The sequence below is a fragment of the Haemaphysalis longicornis genome, unplaced genomic scaffold (genome assembly GCF_048455015.1).
Source record: "Haemaphysalis longicornis isolate Haplotype H1 unplaced genomic scaffold, Haemaphysalis longicornis Haplotype H1 scaffold_11, whole genome shotgun sequence".
In the NCBI taxonomy this organism is placed as follows: Eukaryota; Metazoa; Arthropoda; class Arachnida; order Ixodida; family Ixodidae; genus Haemaphysalis; species Haemaphysalis longicornis.
The window spans coordinates 53,362,727-53,383,190 of record NW_027526214.1 but is presented as its reverse complement, the minus strand read 5'-3'; the positions used below and the strand labels follow the sequence as shown (position 1 = coordinate 53,383,190).

Genomic DNA, 20,464 nt, shown 5'->3' with positions numbered 1-20,464 from the left:
CTCGGATACCTTTTCACTGTAAAATTATTTATTTGCTGATTTTTTTGTCTGAATAATTTTTTCTGGAATTAAAATTGGAGCAGCACCAACACTTTCAGGTACGGTTGTGTGCACTCCGAGGCAAGCACAGTATCCTTTAGAGTTCTAAAATTCCTGAGTAAACTTATTCAGACGCCAAAAAGGACGAGTGGAGCTTTCTGCTGGGCTACTAGTTCGCGATTAGTTCTCCTGGCTTCAAGCAGCAGTGCAGAGCATAAGAGCGGGGTCCTACTGTGTGGCAGTTAGCAGTTAGCAGGGGTGGTTCGGGGGGGGGGGGACCGTTGTCCCCCCCAATCGAACGGAGATGCGCTCACCCTGCGCGGTGAGGTACATGGTCTGGGAGAAGCAGGTGAGCAGCAGCTTGAGCAGCTCGAGCCGGTTCTGGTCGTGCTGGGGCACGCAGGGCGGGGAGTGCGCAAAGCCCACCCCCGAGGCCCAGATGTACTCGCAGCTGTCCAGGGACCAGGGCTCCTCGGGCCGCTCCTGCACACAGAGGGGGCGGGGGGGCTGCACCACTTCCATGTTCGGTTCACCAGTGATTCAAGGAAAGCAGTACGATGACAGCATTATGCTGACGAGGCTGGCCCCATAGTTGGAAGCTGGGACGGGACCACCAATGAATTACAACAACTAAACAAGCGACATGTCACCCGAGCGAATGGAAGTCAGATATGCAATTCCTAGGGATAAGTGTAGTATAATCAGCGTAAGCTAAAGGCCACAACAGTCGACACAGAGAAGGGAGGGGAAAGAAGGGAAATATGGAGCGCTGGTTATTCTTGGGCATTGTCGACCAAAATACAGGTGTCTAGAGAATAACGAGGGTTGTGACAAAATAACAATACAGCAGAACCTCGTTACAAGAGACTCTTGGTTATAACAGACATTTGATTAGGGTTTGGTTGGTTTTCCTATGTTCACCATATTGGCAACATTGCATAGAAGAGACCTTGGTTAGAAGAGATATTCCGTTATTAAGGACAACTTTTTTGGGTGCCCAGAGTAAATTCTTCGCTATTTAGTAGAGACTCGAAGAAAGGGGGGGGGGGGGCCTTATATGAAGGACCTTGTGGAAAACTGCGCCCAAGATGAAGCTTGGGCCTGCATCCAAGAGACCACAGAGGTTCCAGACACTTAGGATGAGTTTGTGTCTGCAGATGTGGATTCTGTGTGTTCGAGGAGCCTACAGATCATGCGATCCGCACGTAAGTAAATGTTGCCCTAGAGGATGAACCAGAGGAGTAGGATGATGAGGGTATTGTAGGACAGAAAGTGGTGGCAGTCAAGGCTGACAGTTGTCTAGGAGCACTTCGATGGTAATTCGAGAACGGGAACGCTCGCAAAGTGAAGTGCTTCACCTACAAAAGTTGAGAAGGAAGCTAATACAATCTGCAGTCCCTAAAACTACTATGAATGACTTTCTTAAAGGAGCCATGAAGACAAAACACAAGTTTGGTTCATTCAAAAGACAGCCTCGTTTGAATCATACTGACACCAGTTTTAACTTCGCTCAAATAAGCTACATAATTAGGAAAAAAGGGAATGGCCATGCAACCCACTCGCTCATTTCCCGCAACAGAACCTATGATGTCATACCAGCCAGCTCTGCAATTGGCGGACGCCGGCAAAAGCAAACGCAAATTAGGCAGAGCTTATAAGCTTGCAGGACGAGCTATTTGCGCTTAAATTTAGGTCACATCCATTTTAAAGCAATAAGAATGGTGGGACACACAGTGGAAGTTACAAAAGCACATGTAAACATAGAAGTACTGATGCGTACTGCTGTTGGTGCTGCGCGCACTATGCTTGGTTTAGCTGCACAGCACTGTGGGGCTTTGGGTTGTCTCAGACGACACTGCTGATTAAGGCAAGCAACACTGTCTTATCTGACCATATTTGTCGAGCGAGCACTGTTTCACGAAAAGATTATTTTCTCCCAGAAAAAAAACAAGGCAGGTTTAAATAGTACTGTCAAAAACAAACCAAAGGCATAAAACGGCTTGCCACGGTATGGTGGCACCATCTAGGTCCACTAACGATAAACAAACGCACGAGTACCTCAATGCTAGCGCCGCCGTGCAGGGTGGAGACACGCTTTGAACAGTCCCGCGCCGCTGCAATCGGGTCAACGTGCTCAACGCGATGTTCTTTTTGTTTCTCACGAGACCCAGCAACGCAAAACAGATAAGATGATTCAAACTTCGCCAGTAAACCGCGTTGCGGCGATAATTTTAGTGCGGTTTTGATACGACTTGCTTTGGCGGCGAGCGAGCGACCCAAAATGGCGGCGCCAGCGTATACGTGTCTCCACCCTGTACGGCGGATGCGTGAATCAAGGGACTCTAGGCTGCAGAGCGGTCTGTTCCTGTGGTGTCATTGCAGACCACAAAAACACAAGATTTAGTGGGAAAATCAAAATTTCAACTTAAATTGAATAATTTCTCAGTGAATAAAGCATCGTTTGTATCCGGACAAGCACTGGGGGCACTGTAAAACACGAAATCTTTCGAATAAAACAAACTTGTTTTTCGCCTTCATGGCTCCTTCAGGTCACAGTGAGAATTTTCCTGTCGACCTGTCTGAGTACACTTCCATACTGATTTACAACAAATTGGTCCTGTTCAACTCTGCACAGTATGTAGAATTTTTGGTTACAAGAGACATGTTTCCCGGTTTCCTTGGGTGTCTCTTGTAGCGAGGTTTTGCCGTACTATTAAGGGGAACAAAGCGAGAAAAAAGAAAATGCAGAATACGTGAAAAAGACGGGCCACAGCGTAAACTGGGATGCTGCCAAGATACCGATGACAGAGCACAACGCATTGGGACACCCTTATCTGGAGCCCTTGATCGCCCACACAGTGCCATCCACGATCAACAGAACTGGCAGCCGTGCAAATTCCAGCTACACCAGGACCTTGGAAAGATTGTTCGCAGCTATTTAAATCGGCGTCTTCTAGTGACTGCTTTCACTTTAAACAAGGGAGCCACGGCGCTCCCAAAGTGTCACTTGTATTGCTGACTTGGTCAGGGATCCATTTTTCTTTTTTAAGTTTTTTTTTTTGGTAACAAAGAAGGACGCCTTACAGGAAGTCTGGTCCTAAATCTGGTCCTACAACCTTCACCTGTAAACATTCTCAATTGCAGTCGTTACATGATAAGCAGGGATCAATGACATTCATAATGACAACAGTGCAAATACAGAGACTAAGAACAGAGAAAACACAAACCCAACACTGTTCTTAGTCGTCCTACACACTTTAAGTCTTCCTCTCTCTTTGTAGTCCCACCCAGTTTGCCATACTCGACACCAAGATGTGGTTTATGACAACAAAGCATATATCCCTTTTTCAGCACTGGTGATTTCATCGAGTCATACAAGGCTTAGAGAGTGCACATTCCATCCTGTCCCACTATCACCATGTCCTCACACTGCATCAGTTTCAATGACAGCTTCCGGCACAACTTGATCGCCCCAACAGTGACAGTGTCCGAAAGAGTCGTGATTCTGACAGTGTCAAGGTCAGGGAAAGGGTTGCACGTTGTATTGTGGGTGGTGAAACATGCAACCACGAAGCACCAATTACCGTACTTCATACCCCGCTTTATATTTGGATCTCAGTATATACATATATATATATGCCGATTGTGTTGACTCTCCAAACTGAACCCTCTCCTGATGACCACGACAGCTTTATAATCAAATACATACGGCAGTTGCCCACCGTGCACTCAGCAGCTGCCTCTGACAGTTGACCACCTTGAAGCGACACTGCCACCATCATTACACAACAGGGTCTCACTGAAAGAGACATCTTTTCTAGCCGTGCGAGTAGCTGCACAAAGACCGGCTGTGCATTTTGCCCAACAGAGGGACGTGTGAGCACCATTTCCATACGGACGACACCGAGGGTGACTGCTAAAAAGACAGCTGAGCATTTGAGAAATCTGAGGTTGCAGAGAACAGAACACCCTTCCAGTGTAGCTGTTTTTCCATTTGTTATTGAACTTGCGCTGGGTGTTTTGTTTGTTTTTTCTGCCCAAACTGGTTTACTCACAGGCCCCGCCTTTCTCGAACAGGACACAGTGAAGTCCGGGCAGAACAGCAGGTCCTGCGGTGCGCAGCAGAGGAAAAAAAAACACGAGGGCAGTTATGCATGCCACCTGGTATGCAAGCCACACAGGAAACACCAGAAAAATGCAGGACCAAATGTAGAAGCTAAACACCCTGGAGCAAGGGCACAGACCATGAAGCGCTTGTGGCTGCCGCTGCAAGCCACACACAATGAACTCTGTAAACGTAAGTGAACACTGCCTAATCCAGAGTATCTCAATTTCAAAAGAAATGTTTGTTTTATGAAGTTCTGCCTTTAAAGGGACACTGAAGGGAATTTGTCAAGCTCCCGTTTTTGCTTGCGCTGCGTAGACTGGCTTAAATTAGCCCACTTTTCATCGTTTATCCGGTTGACAAATCGGTAATTATTTTACAAAGCGCGAAAGAAGAAAAAGTACTATGCGCGGTTTGCGGCGGCCGCACCAACTAAAGCTGTGACGTTGCGAGGAGGGAGCACCGTGATTGGACGATGCGCAAGGTTAGCAATCAAACAAGTTTCGGTTTTGGTTCTGTAAAACACAACCTATGGCGTTGTTGGATGGGCATTCTCAATATCTCAGTAACCATCGTACCGCGCTTCTGCCATGTTGTCGGCTGTAAAATGCGTAAGATAAGCCTCCCAGGACGGCTTGGAATCGTAGCATTCACTAGCCGAGGCCTACGCAGTGCATGAACGCCCTCCGCGTCCCCGCAGACGCTCAAATGCCATGCGCTTTTCCCCCATATTTGGAGCTTGCCTCACTCATGCCTGTATCGTAAAAAGCGTGTTCGCACCAGGCCAAGGATCTGTTGATTCTGGCCTGTGCCCACTGCCCGCAAGCAGTCGGTGCTTATGGCAACAGCACGCCAACGAGAAGTCGCTAGCGCGCCAGTGCCAGCCTGCACGCGTTCTGTGAACTAGTTCGTGGAGCAATGAAAGTTGCGGCCCAAAAAAAGGTGAACTCAGTATAGAAAACATCGGCGGAAAACGAAAAAGTTAACTTATAAAAAAAAAAAAGCACGCACCCGCGGGGATTCGAACTCGCGACTTGCAAAACACTTGCAATGACATAGCGCTTTTGACCACTCGGCCACGGAGCGGGCTCTGCTGACCTTGGTAATATCAGGTGTATATTGTATAACCAGTTTACACTTTTATTTAGTTTTGGCATTTCAAGCAGCTTAGGTGACTATTTGTTGTTTTGCGCTCGTGCAGTAAGCATCCCCGAACTTTCCACAATATATCATGTCTAGCAATTGCATTTCGTAGATGGAAAAGCGTCCGCAGATGTGTAGTCGTGCTGCTGACCGCTGTGCTTGTTCACCCAGCGCAAAAAAGTACTCCCCGCACCCTAGTTTTACGCTGTACGGTAAAAATATCAGTTGATTTTATTTCCTTAGTACCTATATTGACTTCGCTGACTCTTCTACCCCTTCAAGAAGCCTTATATTTTCCTACTGGCGTACCAGTCAGCGAAGCGTCGCATGTGCACTTGTGCAGCGCTTGTGTGAAGCGACCTTGACTTGGAGCTAGATACAGTGTACAAACTAACCAAGTAAAGAAAGGCCCATTCTTCCATTCACAAACGTGTCCTGGTTTCGTTTCAACTCAGCGAACGAATTGCGACGACCCGTCGGCGGCCGGCGGACGAAATGCTGGGCCGACTGACTCAGCCTGAAGGTCGGGGAGCCGTGCAGTAGCGCAGCCAATTGCGAGCTCGGCTCCTCCCGACGTCACACGAAAACCCCACAGAAAATGGGCGAGAGGAGGACAGCATTTTCGAATTAATTTTTCTACTAAATAAAATGGCGTAAATGCGCCCAGAGTGGTCGAAACATGGCCTGGGGACTCCGGACTACAATTTGCGCTAGTAATCCCGCAATGTTTACATATCACTTCAGTGTCCTTTAACTGGGTGTTTGGCGAAGGTCACTCTTCGTCCCCTGCTACGTGCTGTGCCAGTACACGTGCCCTTCAGCTTCAATGAAGGAGCCAGGGTGCTTGCGAGGCCCGGATTATGAAGTGCTGTATACTGCTTGCACACAAGTAAAAGCTTGGTAGAGAATCTTAAGAAGTTCCCTGGCCTGAAATGGCAATGCCCCAACTACGCCCAATCGTCTCCGTAACTCTCGGCCACACACGAAAGGCCTCACCAAGCCCTTTTCATTACTGAGCTCAAGGGCACAACTATTCCAGCATCAACACTGAAGTGACACAATGCCAATGAAGAAGTTGGCCCGCATCGAAAGAACGATGCACCTCGTTTGCAAACAGTACAAGTTCAGCAACAATGGCTCGTTGGCGAACCAGAAAACAACAACGTCCCAACATAGGTGGTGTTGAAGCAAATTAACACGCTGCAGCTATACAGCATGTTCGGGGTGCCTACCAAGTTGACATTTTCAAATTCCCTGACATTTTCAGGTTTTTCCCAAGGCTTTCTGATAAATTCCCTGAGTGACACAAAACCTTGTTTTAGGCCAAGACGGACTGCCACCACATCGCCAGTTGCTGTCACCCTCTAAAAAGCACATTATAAAATAAAATATGCCATAATAGATGTTGAATGCTAACCAGTAACTTTATCACATCCAAAAAGAAAACGTAACAGAGTGGTAGTAACATTCACAGTGGCACGTTAAAGGAGCCATGAAGAGAAAATGCAAGTTGGTTTTATTCGAAAGATTTCGTGTTTTATAGTGCCCCCAGCGCTTGTCCGGATACAAACGGTGCTTTATTCACTGAGAAATTAAACAATTTAGGTTAAAATTTTGATTTTCCCGCTCAATCGTGCGTTTTCGTGGTCCCAAGTGACATCACAGGAACCGACTGCTCTGCAGCCTAGAGTACCTTCATTCACGCATCCGCCGTACAGGGTAGAGACAGGTATACGCTGGCGCCGCCATTTTCTGTTGCTCGCTCGCCGCCGAAGCAAGTCATTGTGTCAAAACTGTGCTAAAAGTATCGCCGCAACGCGGTTTACTGAAGAAGTTTGAATCATATTGTCTGTTTCGCGTTGCTAGGTCTCGTGGGAAACGAAAAGAATAACGCGTTGAGCCCGTTGGCCCAATTGCGGCGGCACGGGACCGTTCAAAGGTTGTCTCCACCCTGTACAGCGGTGTTGGTTTGTTCCCGCGTTTCTTTACGTTCCGTAACCTAGATGGCGCCACCATACCGTGGCAAGCGTTTGGTTTGTTTTTGCCCGCATTTAAACCTGGCTTGTTTTTGTTCTGGTCGAAAATATTCGTTCCCTGAAACAGTGCTCGCTCGACAAATGGGGTCATGTAAGACACCGTTGCTTGCGTCAATCGGCCAGTGTCGTCTGAGACAACCCCAAGCCCCGTAGTGCTGTGCAGCTAAACCAAAGCATGCTGTGCGCAGTACGAACAGCAGAACGCATCAGTACTTCTATGTTTACATGTGCTTTCGTAACTTCCACTGTTTGTCCCATCATTCTTATTGCTTTGTAAAGAATGTGCCCTAAATTTAAGTGCAAATCGCTCGTTCGTCTAGTTTGTAAGCTCTACCTAATTTGCGTCTGCTTCTGCCAGCCTCCGCCAATCGCAGAGCTTAGCCCATGTGACATCACAGGTTCTGTTGCTGGAAATGAGCTGGTGGGTCGCATGACCATTCCCGTTTTTCCTAATTATGTAGCTTATTTGAGTGAAGTTTACGTTAAAAGTGGTGTCAGTATGATTCTAACGAGACAATCTTTTGAATGAACCAAACTTGTGTTTTCTCTTCATGGCTCCTTTAAGGATCCCCAGAGAGTCCAAATTAATCCAGAGCCCTCCACTAGGGCGTGTCTCGTCGCCTATGTAGCGTCGGCGCGTTAAAGGGACACTGAAGGCTCGAGCGTTCACAGTGAATAAAATATAAAAAGAAAGGGTAAAACCGTACTGCGATGTTCTCAGCTCGCACTCGGTGCCTCAGTGCTGTATTTCACTACTACCTATGCGGAGCCACCACACCCCGCTAGGGTGTCTCTGCAGAGAGTTCTTTTGGTGCTCAGCGAAAGCTATGGAGCCGAAACATGCTCTGCCTTCCTACGCAGCGGAATACAGTGCCGGCTTGCAGTTAAAGGTAACTCTTAAAACGGGGTACGTACAAGGCCTATATTCGATACTTAAGACGTATTTTGAACACAGCTGCGTATTTTAAAGTTGAAAATTAAGTGAAATTTGCTTTTTTTATTACGCCAGGTTCACAACTCAATGATTCGCAATGTGCGTCAACTAACTAGAAACCACAGCAGATGGTGCCAGGTGTTCCAGCATAGGATTGAAAGCTACTGTACAGCCCCTGTAGACTCGCTTACGCTGCCACAACACACTATTGCGGCGCGCAACGTTCTCCGTTGCCTTTCAGGAGTCTACAATCTAGGATACATGCCAGAACACAAGGGGAGCATACAGGGGATCGCGGGGGGGGGGGGGGGGGGGGTGACTTGCAAGTTGTACGAAGCAAGTTCTAACTGGAACCAGTGACTTCAGAGGGCACCACCAGCAACGACGCCAGAGGGCTGTCCACTTTCGAATCGCCGTTACTCGAGCCAGCATTACCAGGAATTTCGCTTCCGTTATGCAGTTAATTTTCTCTGATAGAAGCACAAATTCTCTGAATTTTTCCAGACTATTCAAAATCCCTGAGAATTCCCGGCTTTCCAGGTTGGTGGACGCCGTGATGTTTCAAAGAACATCTACATACACGCCTGCACGCATATGAAGGAAGCAGGTCCAAACTTCTGTTCGCTAATGCCCTCTCTCACGATTTGCACTTCTCTTGTTGGAGTCAGTCTGATGGACCTGCCCTCCAACGAGGCCATTAGGTGCCACGAATACAGACATCAGAGGGCACATCATTTGACGCACTGGCGAGCCACAAAACTGGGCACACGCCGACAAGGACGGAAGTGGCAATAGGCAATACTTACGCACACTGCCGTGATGAGGGACTGGGCCAAGGACTCCGTCTGGAATCGCACAAACCACACATTCGAGCCTTAGCTTATTCCCTGAAGCCTCGAGGAAAAGGAACAAAAGACGTGCAACCAACGCAGCTGGCTCACAAACCATGCCACGTGACGTCACAGGGGTTTAAGATGTGATGGGATGCCACCTTAGCCTTCAACTCTTTCAATTTTTGCCTGGTTTATTAGTTAGCAATTGTTATCGACCCTTCGTTTGCTTATGCAGCACTCACATCTACAGAGGCTAAGCATGCTACCTAATCCACCATAGTCTACCTGCAAACATGCTTATCATCAGCCCAAGTCGGCAAACCGTCAAAGCGTGGGATGCAAAGCAATGGCAGTCTTGAATGTTTTCCTAGAGCAAAAATTCTAGCAAAAAGAGAAAGTGCACATCAATTGGTGGAAAAGAAAAAAAAAATACATCTAGTCACCCTAGAGTTTCTACTCTGAAAGCGTGACCATGTTTGTAAGAAACCTCAGCGCTCCTTTAGCAACCCGACCAAAATGAGCGATCAACATAAGTGATACAATTACTTAGTTCGTTAATTTATAGGCCTGTCGGAGTAGTTAACTTTGCTTCTCCTGAAGCGAATACGAAGCGAATGTTTCACAATTTCCATTAGTAAAGTCCATGTTTACTATACTGCTTGCTTATACATACTTCAGTAGCTATTCACAGGAGCAAGAAAATGTGCTTGCTTGAAACTATCTATAAAATTTTTCTGTAGCAACAAAAGAGAGAAGCTACACTGTTTGCTATATTGACGATGTTAGATTTTATTCGGAGGCAACCTTAATTAAACGGTGACTCCAACCACAAGCGTTTCAGTATTAGTGCAATCAATGCATTAATTAACTACTGACGCAAAATATGGTGATCACAATTTGTTTAGGAAAAAAAATTATCTTCTGGGGAGGAAAACTCAGCATTTGGAACTATTCATTACAGCGCAAGAAAGTGAACTGTGCCTGTACAACATCACAGGCATGCGTTCACAGTGCCATGGTACTATGTATCATCCCTGCTTTTCAGCTCTTTGATCATGGAGCCGTCCCAGCACATAACATCTCAAAACCATTTTTCAATGCCTGGGCTTTTAAACGTTTCATCAGGCACAAAAACATGAAGTATGGGTTTTACTAAGGGTATTCCACACTAATATGAGCGTAAAAACAGTGCTCAGACACAATTGGCACAAGTGTGCGATGATAAACACTCGTGCAACGCGCAAACAACCTTCGACAGTGCAGCGGTGTCGAAAATGATTCATTTCTGCATCAGATAAATCTTGTTCTTTCTATATTACAATTTTTAAATAAAGGATCGACATTTCACTTTATTTCTTTTCATCAATCATTTGATAACAGTGTGCAGCAAAGCTATCTTATCTACAGGGTGTTGAACAAGCCCTTTAGGCACTATTGTATCACTAGGATGAGAAAATAGAGGACGAGAATGAAGTTGACCAACTGCCAAAGCATAAGGGGCATTCCGAAAGCACCTAGCTTTTGCCAATAGGGCTTAGTCTGACCGGAAATAAAGTCTTTCCCTGGTTTGCCTTACACTGCACGACACGGTGCATTGCGGTGAAGGCTGCGAGCGCTCAAAATAACACACATCTGGTGCTTAACCCATTCTTACTAACTGTAAGGGGTGCTTTTCCCGCACTTATGGCGGGGAGTTTGCAGTTTTAGCATCACAGTTCACTCATACGATTGTCGTCCACTGGCGTTTTCTAATTTGGAAACACTCCAAAAATACTGAGAGTTTTCGTACAGTGCTACTCTCTCTGAACCAAACTGAATGCAGCCTACTGTATTTGAATGCAGAACACTGTATTTCAGCGATTCCAACGCACCTCCGATTGTAACGCACAGGTAAGTTTACTCTGAAAATCTTGACAAAGAAAATTACTTGGCACTGATTCTGCCGCACAGATTTAGAATTGGATTTTGGGATGAGTTTTGCGCCCGAGGCAATGCTGCCGGCCACTCTGAAAGCCGATTTCAGCTTTGAGGCGGATCGTAACACTCGCACAAATTTCCAAGCTAATTTTAGTGGAAAAAGGGTGTGCGTTAGAATCACGTAAATTCGGCAACAATACTGGTTGCAAACCCTACATTACGTATAATGAGAAAGTTTTGGCGCTGGGAACTGTTTCTACCCAATATGAGGCAAAATCAATCGCTTACAACAATCCTCAGGTTCCCTGTTATGAGCTACAGTGATCAAATCTGAGAACATGGGCCTAAAAGAAGCCACTATTCTAACTGCAAACATAAAAAAATATGCCATGCAATCATGCGTGCTCCTAAAAATGGATGCCTCACTGCTGTGCATTCATCGTCTGTACTGCATTTCCATCACAAGATGTAACTGCCTACTGCAGTCCCCACAACGGTCCTAATGGCCGTGATGCAGAAAACTTGACACTACTATGCACTCATTATCTGCAGTACTTGTATTGTCCTGCTCATTATGAAAAAGTAATCGGCTCCTCCATTCTTTGTTTTGTTTCAGAAAAAAAAAAAAAAAGAAGACTTCCTCCGTTGGCTTGTCTGATTTCCCCAGCACTTCACAGATTGCTTATCTGTGCAGTGTGTACATATCTCCCGTCTTGATGCACGTTTTGTTGATGCGGCGAGTGCTACCCACACAGTTTCTATTCGGGTGTGCTAAATGTTTGCTAACCACTATTACATGCTCCAGAAACAGAACTCCTTTAACCAACCCTGTAGTGGCAGTCACTGGTAATAACAATGGCTGCCTGTTGGAACGCCCCGGGCACGCCCTTTTTCTTTAAGCTGCCGTTGATTCTGGGCATGGAGGCTCAGCTAGTCACAGTGAGAGCAACCTAGCGGTGGAGGTTGGCGTGTCTAAATTTTCCGAAAGAATGTTTAAAAATACATATACAATTTAAAGTTATACAAATACTTCTGTTAAAAGGTTTTCAATAGCTGATTGAATGGTTCAGCAGTTTCAGCAGCTGCAAGGTTTGCAGGTCATGTGAACCGGACACATATTGTAGAGTCAAGTTTCTACACTACGAACCGCCACCCTTCCAATTTCAGAGAGTTTGATGCCAAATTAAATTAATTATTTCCACCAACTTGTTTATAAAATGGCTGTGGTTATTCGACTATATAAAACGCTGGCTTTCATATGAGCACGAGAACATGCATGCAACAAAAATCGGTGCTCCGTCCCTTTAAAATAAGACACGATGTGCAACTATTACTTTGAAATCTTTCTAAGCAGAACACACTCCATTGCCATAGCACAGCACATAGCATGCTTGCACGATGATCCCAATGTCCATGGTTGGGACCTGGCTAAAAAAAGCAAAGGTTTTGGAGCTCATGCATGAACTGAGGAGTCCGCTTACACCACTGATTACTTTCATCATCATTTCATTCCCGATTTCACCAAGTGTTCCACCAAGAACTACATACCCTATGCACGTGCCAAAGTGCCCGGTTAGTACCCTGAGCATGTGTCACGGTACAACCAAACTTCAAAAGTACCTCGCAATGCTCACCTCAAGAAAGTCCAAATGGCGTTTCGGTGCCCCAAAGCTACACCTGGGGTACAAGACACACTTTAATGGCTAGGCTAGAGGTTAGTTGGAGCACCACTCGAGGGCCTTCATTGTGTGCCACAATGCCATACCCACACACAGGGCCTCCCATATTTGGGAAGAACCAGCCGGCCACACCACATGTCAAGCTCTCAGGAGTTAGAATCTGAGGAAGCAGACTTCCCGCCCGGCAGCAAAGCACACCCTACACCACTGCAATGTGGCCTTCAGGAAGCCTCAGGTGTGGACTGCACTGTTGCTTGTTTCAGGAGACCATCCAGGCAAAATCCAACCTTCTTCAATTTGTGGGAACCATTCTTTGCTGGGCCACCCTGCTCCATTCTGGCCATGAGCGACATTTCTTTCACGTGCAAAAAAAGTAAGAAATATTGCAAAACCTCCAAATCGTTTGTTATCCGACATCGGCGGAGGTGCAATAGGGGGATATTAAAAATGCACTTGCCCGAGAGTCAACTGCACGTTAGCATGCACGTGGTAGGGCAATCGAACAGAACTTGAAGAACGATTACAACTGCACAGACCCGTTTCTGGGCGGTGGCGTTGCTTGGCGGCCCGCAACCGTACAAATGACACTCTGCAAAGTCATCAGGACTTGGCGAGAAAGTGGCCACTGAGTTGCCACTGCTTTGTCTGTTTAACTTAATATAATTGAGCTACGTTGTTCAGGGTTGGCATTAAAGTTGGCATGATGGTTACTTTTGAATGAACCAAGCTCGTAATTTGTTTTCTTTTGTTTTCAGCAATTGCTCAGCGTTTATCTGTTTGCTACACAACCTTCCCTTGGGCAATGATAACGTTTTATCGGGCTTTATTCCCACCTGCTTGTTGCTGGGAGTTTGACGATGACAGCATCTTTTGATTACAGCCACATTTTCGATGCAAACTGGATGCGTTTGTGCTCGAGACGGTTCTCTGTATGCGGAGCGACGCTCACTAGGGAGTGGCTCTGCCAGGATTCCCTCAGAACAAAGAAATCTTGCAAGGACCGGACCAATGTGACAACACGGGTACTATCGCCCCATTTTATGCATAAATCACACCGGGCGCGCATAGCTCCTCTGTGCTGGCACGTGCCACGTGCAGTGGAACGCCCGTACACCGATCCCCGAAAATTGTGACAGCGATGCAGCTGACATGCTTTGGGTATCCCCCATTTTGCGAGCTACCGTCAAGTGTCCACGCTGCCTGGGAACTCCACCCAGGCCCGTCGCCCAGTCCCCGAGAGAATCTGTGCGTCCAATCCACCCGCATTATTCACTGGAACGCAACCAGCAGTGCTTCGCTCTGCCCACATGTTTCGTCCTCCCCTCGTTTCCTTTCCAGAATCACCAAAAAACGCAGCATTGTTTCGAGGGAACTACAGAGCAAGGACTCGCTAAGGGTTGCCATCCTGCCCTTCCCCCTCCATCCTTGTTCATTTGTTTATTCAACCAATCAATCCTTTCCCTTTTTTCCTGATTCATCATCTCCCTCTCCCTCTCACTTGTATTTCCTCTCCTTTGTTGGTGAGTGCCCCACCCTCTGTAGACCTCTTCATTCAACCTGTCAATCGACCAATCAGTCAGTCTCCCTTCCTCCCCGCCCATCACCTCGCCCTCACCTGTGCTCCCCCTCCCCCTCCATTGGTGTGCGCCTCGTCCTCTGGGGAGCCCGGCAGACTGGACCAGAAGAAGCCCCGCCAGTCCGAGTCCTCGAAGATGTACGGCAGCAGGCGCGTCAGCAGCCGCACGCAGTTCAGCACTGCACCAGCAGCGACGACACCGGCGCACCACCCGTGGTGACAAGACGGCACGCTCATCTAGGCGCGCTTGCCAAACATGCCAGCACTACCTGATTGAATGCGCAAACAAGTGCCAGATACCTGCTATCTTCTGACAAGCAGCCTCTCGTGTGCCATAAGCTTACGTGGTGTACCCCGAGCATGCGCATGTGCAGCATCTGACAGCACTGGAATAAATTACTGCTAGTAGTGTTGGGAACACTGGGTGATGAATTGAGACCTTTGTCATTTATCATTCCACGTAGCACAAAAATTTCATTGTCATTCACATACGGGCTCTGCCTCAAACTTCACAGCATACTCATTAACAACATGCTTGTAAATGTCTCTCTGCGGTTCTTCACAATGGTTACGACTACTAAGTAGAACATGGCCACGAGCACTGAAGAATTTTCTCCTTTTCAAACAGCATGCTGTCAGTTTAGGCTCCGAGTTACGGCCATTATTTCACAGCAGTTCTTTCATGGGCATCCTAATCTTTGACTGTGCCATGACCTCGCTTGGTTTGCACTTCCCACAAAGACGACTCTGCAAGAAAAACAACCATTTACACAACAAAAAAGCGTTTTCACAAGTGCATCACCTCAATCACAGTGATGGGGATAAACCTGCGCTAGATCCAAAACCAAAACACGGCACATTTAGAAGCCTTCAAAGCAGAGCAGGGTTACTAGTAACTAAAGCTTGACGCCGGCTCAATTGGTTAAGTATTCAAACCACTTCAAAACAGTGCAAGGACGAAGACGCAAGAAGCGATCAACGAGAGCGCTCTTGTAGCAAGTTTTGACGAAAGTTCGTCCGGTCGGGCATTGTTTGGGCCAACAGTAAAATGGTCACTGAGCTTGTTAAAAGAGTCGTAACACGTTTCACAACCCACACAGGTTCCTTGTTCACAACGAAATAAAAAAGAACAAGTAGTCAAAATTTAAATGCAGACTATTCAATGCAGAAATTTGGGCTAGTTGGTGATACGACTTCGACAAGGTAAAAGGCGCACTAGACGGGATTAGCGCTCGTCCCGTGTCAGTCTTTTCTTGTGTCCCCGTCTAGTGCGCCTTTTACCATGTCAAAATTTAAATGCAGAGCTTGTGATGCAATGATCGCAAATAGATCAATGGCAATGACCCTTCTTTTTTGCATTCATGGTATCAGAATTTGTTGTATATCTTTCTAGACTTGATCAGTAACTGCTCTGAAAGGAGTACTGACACGAAATTTCAAAGCTGAGATAACTATCTAAAACGCTTCCTTTTTATCAGGAGATATCTCCCAGCAAGTTTCAACAACAACCGTTCAGCGAAACTTATTTAAAATCCATTTTAATCTTCGCCCGCACGAGAAAGCCCAGATCGGGCCGACGTGACATCATCTGCTACGTGCCCCAAACTGTTGACGTCGGGGCTCCCGTGACGAAGCCGACGCGCTGGCTGTGGTTGGCGCGCGCTGCTCGGGCGTGTGTACACGTCATGCTTTTGGGACTGACGTCATGCTGCCCGGGCCTGTGGGGACGGCGGAAACCTCGGCCGGTTTGGGCGCGCGCGTGCGCTCGCTCGCGCGCGCTTCCAGAGAGGCAGCGATACGGCAAGAATGGTGACGTCATGTTATACATGCTGTCATGGCGGCCGCTCGGCGTTTTTCAGTCGAAACCGAAACTGGCACGAATAAACGACGCCGTAAATGAATGTTTACGCTGCGCTCGACCGTCTAATCTGTCGTTATATGATTAGTGGGCTGGTAGGCACGCATAGCAGCGAAAAAAACGTAACATAAAAATTTCGTGTCAGTACTCCTTGAAGAGATAGCCAACTACTTTTTGCGGAGTGCATTGCCTCTAGCTTGTATGAAAGCCTGAATAAAGAAAGTGGTGGAAATAGTTATAATTTAGCACTAAACTTTCTGAAATCTGAAAGGCAGCATCATATAATGTCTAAACATGGCACTACCATTTGTACGTAAATAGCCCCGTTTCAATTTCAATTCACGATTCAAAAACCGCATAAAGAGATAGGAAAGACTGCATTTAGCATACTGAAGTCTGGCAGGTCTTAAAAACTCCGTTTCGAAAACTTCTAGGGGATTTCGGCGCACCTTAAAGATCCCCAGGGGGTCAAAATTAATCCGGAGCCCTCCAGCACAGCGTGCCTCATCACCTGCGTTGCGTCGGCGCATTAAACCCTACAATCAAGCAATCACCGAAAAGATCAGGGAGACTGTTTCAGTTCAAGGTGTTCTAAACATTGCCCTTTCATTTGGGATAGAGAGACCATGCTCCACAAAAATCGCTTGCCTCTCCCTTTAACTGTTTGTGCAAAGAGTGTTCTTGTTGGTTACTTCTGACGTCCTCGTCTTTCTGTGTTTTTTTTAATGAAGCCGCGAAGACAAAAACACAACTTTGCTTCGCTTAAAGGAACTAGACTCTGGCAACCCACTCAGCACTGTGCCAGCCATGAATGACGTTTTCTAGCCGAAAAAGTACAAAAAAAGTATTGAAAAGCGTTGAAATTTTGCGCCACAGTGGTGTGTTGTGGGCAAGAGTGACGCATTACTATGGGCGAGCAATAAAAATGTAGGTTTCAGTGCATTGCCCGGCCATTAGCATCCAACGGATGCAAGCAGAGGGAACCAGGGGTCCCACCACAACCTCCCGGCCACGTTTCAAGATCCTGTGACATCCTACAGAAAGTGCTGGAAGGTGGCTGGGGTTCTGCTCCCCCTGCTTTCTTCAACACTATGGGCATCCTTGATTTACCAGTCCTGGACGGTCCGCGGGAGTCCGAGAACTGCATATGGACAGGAACTCCCATAGGAATACACAGGAAAATCGAGCGCCGGATCGCGTCTCAGGCAGTCTGCGGACGATCCAGGATTGATAATCGAGGAGGCTCTATATCTCTTTAAAGCCCGGGATAGAATCGTTTCCGAGGGCAGAGCAGTGTCTTTAAAGCTATGCGGACAAAATACAAGTTTCTTTTATTCGAAAGATTTTGCGTTTTATAGTGCTTGTCTGGCAGCAAATGATGCCGTATTCGCTGAGAAATTAATCAATTTAGGTCAAAATTTTGATTCTCCCGCCAAATCTTGCGTTTTCCAGACATCAGCAATGAAGTCCTAAGCCCACGTATACAAACGAACTTGCACTGCCTGATTCGGCTGCAGCGCTGCTTGCCGCCGTCAGTCTTCCCAGATGGCGCTACCATACTCACGCAAGGACCATTGTCTGCCCTTGCTTTATTTTTTGACTGTATTTGCACCTGGCTTGTTTTTGTTCCTGTTGAAAGTAACCGTTTCGTGAAACATGGAATATCCTCGACAAACAGGGTCACGTACGACAACGTCGCTCACGCCAATCGGCCAGTGCGTGTAAGACAACTTGAAAGCGGCAGACAGCTGTGCAGCTTAAACAAGCACATAGTGTGCGCAGTACCAACAACAGTACACATCGGTACTTCAATTTTTATGTGTGCTTTCGCAACTTACACCGTTTGTCCCCCCCTTATAACTGCTATAAAAATAATGTGCCCTAAATTTAAGCGCCAATAGCTCGTTCGGCAACTCTGCCTTCTATAAGCTCTGCCTAATTTGCGTTTGCTTTTGCCAGCGTCCGCCAATCGCAGAGCTGGCTGGTATGACATATAGGTTCTATTACGGGAAATGAGTGAGTGGGTCACATGGCCATTCCCTTTCTTCCCGATATTATAGCTTATTTGAGCGAAGTTTATGATAAAACTGGTGTCAGTACAATTCCAACGAGGCAATCTTTCGAAAGAGCCAACGTCGTGTTTTGTCTCCCTGTGATGCGGCAAAGCGACGCTGCTCGGTTACCGGCGTTCTGCTGGGCGGGCGTGTTGCAGAGGGAGTCGGCGGCGCGCACCAGGCGCTCGACGGCCTTGTAGCAGAGGGTGGCCAGGTTGGAGGGGGCCTCCTCCCGCAGCGCCCGGATCTCCGCGGCGGGCACCAGCGCAAACACGTCCTGCGCCCCCTGCAGCCCTGTCTCGCCCCAGAACTGCTCCCAGAAGGCCTCGTCCCGCGCCTCGATGGGCTGCGCTCGCCAAAGCAGTGCAACACTCACCTCCGATCACGCTGCACTCGCCACAGGGCATGCTCACAAAGCACGAGGGCAACAGTTTCTCAAGTCACTCGGGAAGGATGGTAGCTACTCTGCAGATAGCTGCGCTGCTCGTCTATGGATCCCTAAGTTCAAAGCTAAAGCAAGCTGTTTCTCCCTTTTTCGGCTTCAAAGTAACCCAGTATCTTGATACCTTACAAAATGTATTAAGCGTTGATTTGAGAAGGCTGAAATGTACTTGACAAGTACAGCTGCATCTTTAGTCTTGTTCAGTCTGCCTGTAGTACACCATTTCTCGAGCAACTAACCATTATGATATGGTGTAGTTAGGGCACGTTAGTAGAGGCGTCTGGAGTGTTCACGTTTAGAACTAATACATGATATCCATAAGAACAGATCAGTGACCAAGTGTTTTGTATGATACGTACAGTGCATGCACTTGCTTCCTTTCCTAAAGATGTATAGTGAATAAACTTTGAGAGGTACATATTTGCCATTTCCCCCCATAATAAACGAACAACCAGACAAGTGCCCACTGTAGTATTTGGAAAGGGCCACTGGCCACAAAAAAACTTTTGCTGGGCAGCAAATAAATCTACGGGCTTGTCGAGTCTTTGGTCATCTCATGCCTCCATACAAAGATATTAACTAAGAATGTTAACGTACGTAGAGTAACACACGTCAATTTCCAGATTCCAAGACTCACAGGCATTAATTATCTCATTAAAAGCTGCACACATGTTAAAAAGACACATTGCGGAGTGCGCGCGTTTAGCTGGTCGCACGGTCATCGCTTAACGAGTGGAGAAGCGTTTGATCGTTGAGAAACAACAGGTGATTACACGCATGGCCTTTGATAAAGTGGGTGGCGGAATTCCGTTTTTGTTTTTCTCGAATAATGCGATATAGAGAAACTTCCAGGATCTCTGCACCGTAAATAGGGCGGCATATTCTCACGAAACACCTGTTCATCATGCTACGGCGTTTCGATAACGAGAGGAAACAATTGGCGGCGCACGGAACAGCACGCGAAGCATGCCATCAGATTGACGTACTGCCCTTCCCACGCATATCGATTTGACAAGGGCAGCATATTGTTTGGGACCTCGGGCGGCTCCAGGCGCACGTCAAGACGGCCGCATTCGCGATCGGCCGCACAACTAATTCACACGAAGAGCAGATACCGCTAGGAAAGTAGCACTGGTACCAGATAACGCCACTAAACTCGCAGCAAGGGATCGAGGTCGGATCGGCGCACCCTGTCAATCAACTTTCGGATGTGGCAGCATAGGTCAATTGCACCCACACGTCGGCTGCGAGTGATTTTCGATTACCGCCTGGTTTGATGGGAACGAGCCGCGAGGTCTGCCGGGTCCGAGTCCATCGTGATGGCAACAACCGGCAGCGTGAATAAATGAACGAGTGATGAGCGGAATCCATGGCTGCTGCGCGGTTGTGAATCGTGATGAATCGCGCAGCATATGCGCCACGCACCTGCGTTTTCGTCGTCAGCTGGATCACGGCTTTCCTGAAGTTGAGCTTCGAGTCCGTGTTGCCCATGCTGACGCTTGCTGGCCGCACAGCCGGGGGTTGAGAAAGCGCGGCCTGCTAGCCGCACGGCCGCACACACACACACACACCCGAAAAGCGGAACCAACGCAAACACAGAAAGGATGCGCGGATCGCCCCCGGTGATCTTTACGCCGTTTCGTGACGGTCGACGTTACGGGTTACCGGAACCTGCTAACCGGCCGTGACCTGGCTTGAAAGCTTCTAAAATGGCTTTCGAAATTCATTTGTCTCTGCAATTTGAGAACTATACAGTTCATAATTAAAGTAAAAATAATAACTCAATATGCGGATGTTCAAAAATTTGTTTAAAATAAACACTCTTCGTTAACAAAGTGCTATAAACAA

At 47.2% G+C, this 20,464-nt stretch overlaps 1 protein-coding gene across 1 annotated transcript in view; it reads right to left on the bottom strand.

Moving 5' to 3' along the window:
* Positions 1-20,274, bottom strand: part of LOC144160954 (protein HID1) — a 74,371-nt gene extending 54,097 nt beyond the window's left edge. Inside the window, exons 1-6 of the mRNA XM_077692028.1 lie at positions 20,042-20,274; positions 18,304-18,520; positions 14,302-14,441; positions 9,064-9,102; positions 4,095-4,148; positions 354-522 (exon numbers count right to left, since the gene is read on the bottom strand). Of these exons, the coding sequence (XP_077548154.1) occupies positions 354-522; positions 4,095-4,148; positions 9,064-9,102; positions 14,302-14,441; positions 18,304-18,520; positions 20,042-20,107 (685 nt within the window). The 5' untranslated portion in view covers positions 20,108-20,274. The remainder of the gene's footprint in view (positions 1-353; positions 523-4,094; positions 4,149-9,063; positions 9,103-14,301; positions 14,442-18,303; positions 18,521-20,041) is intronic.
* Positions 20,275-20,464: the final 190 nt, after the last annotated feature.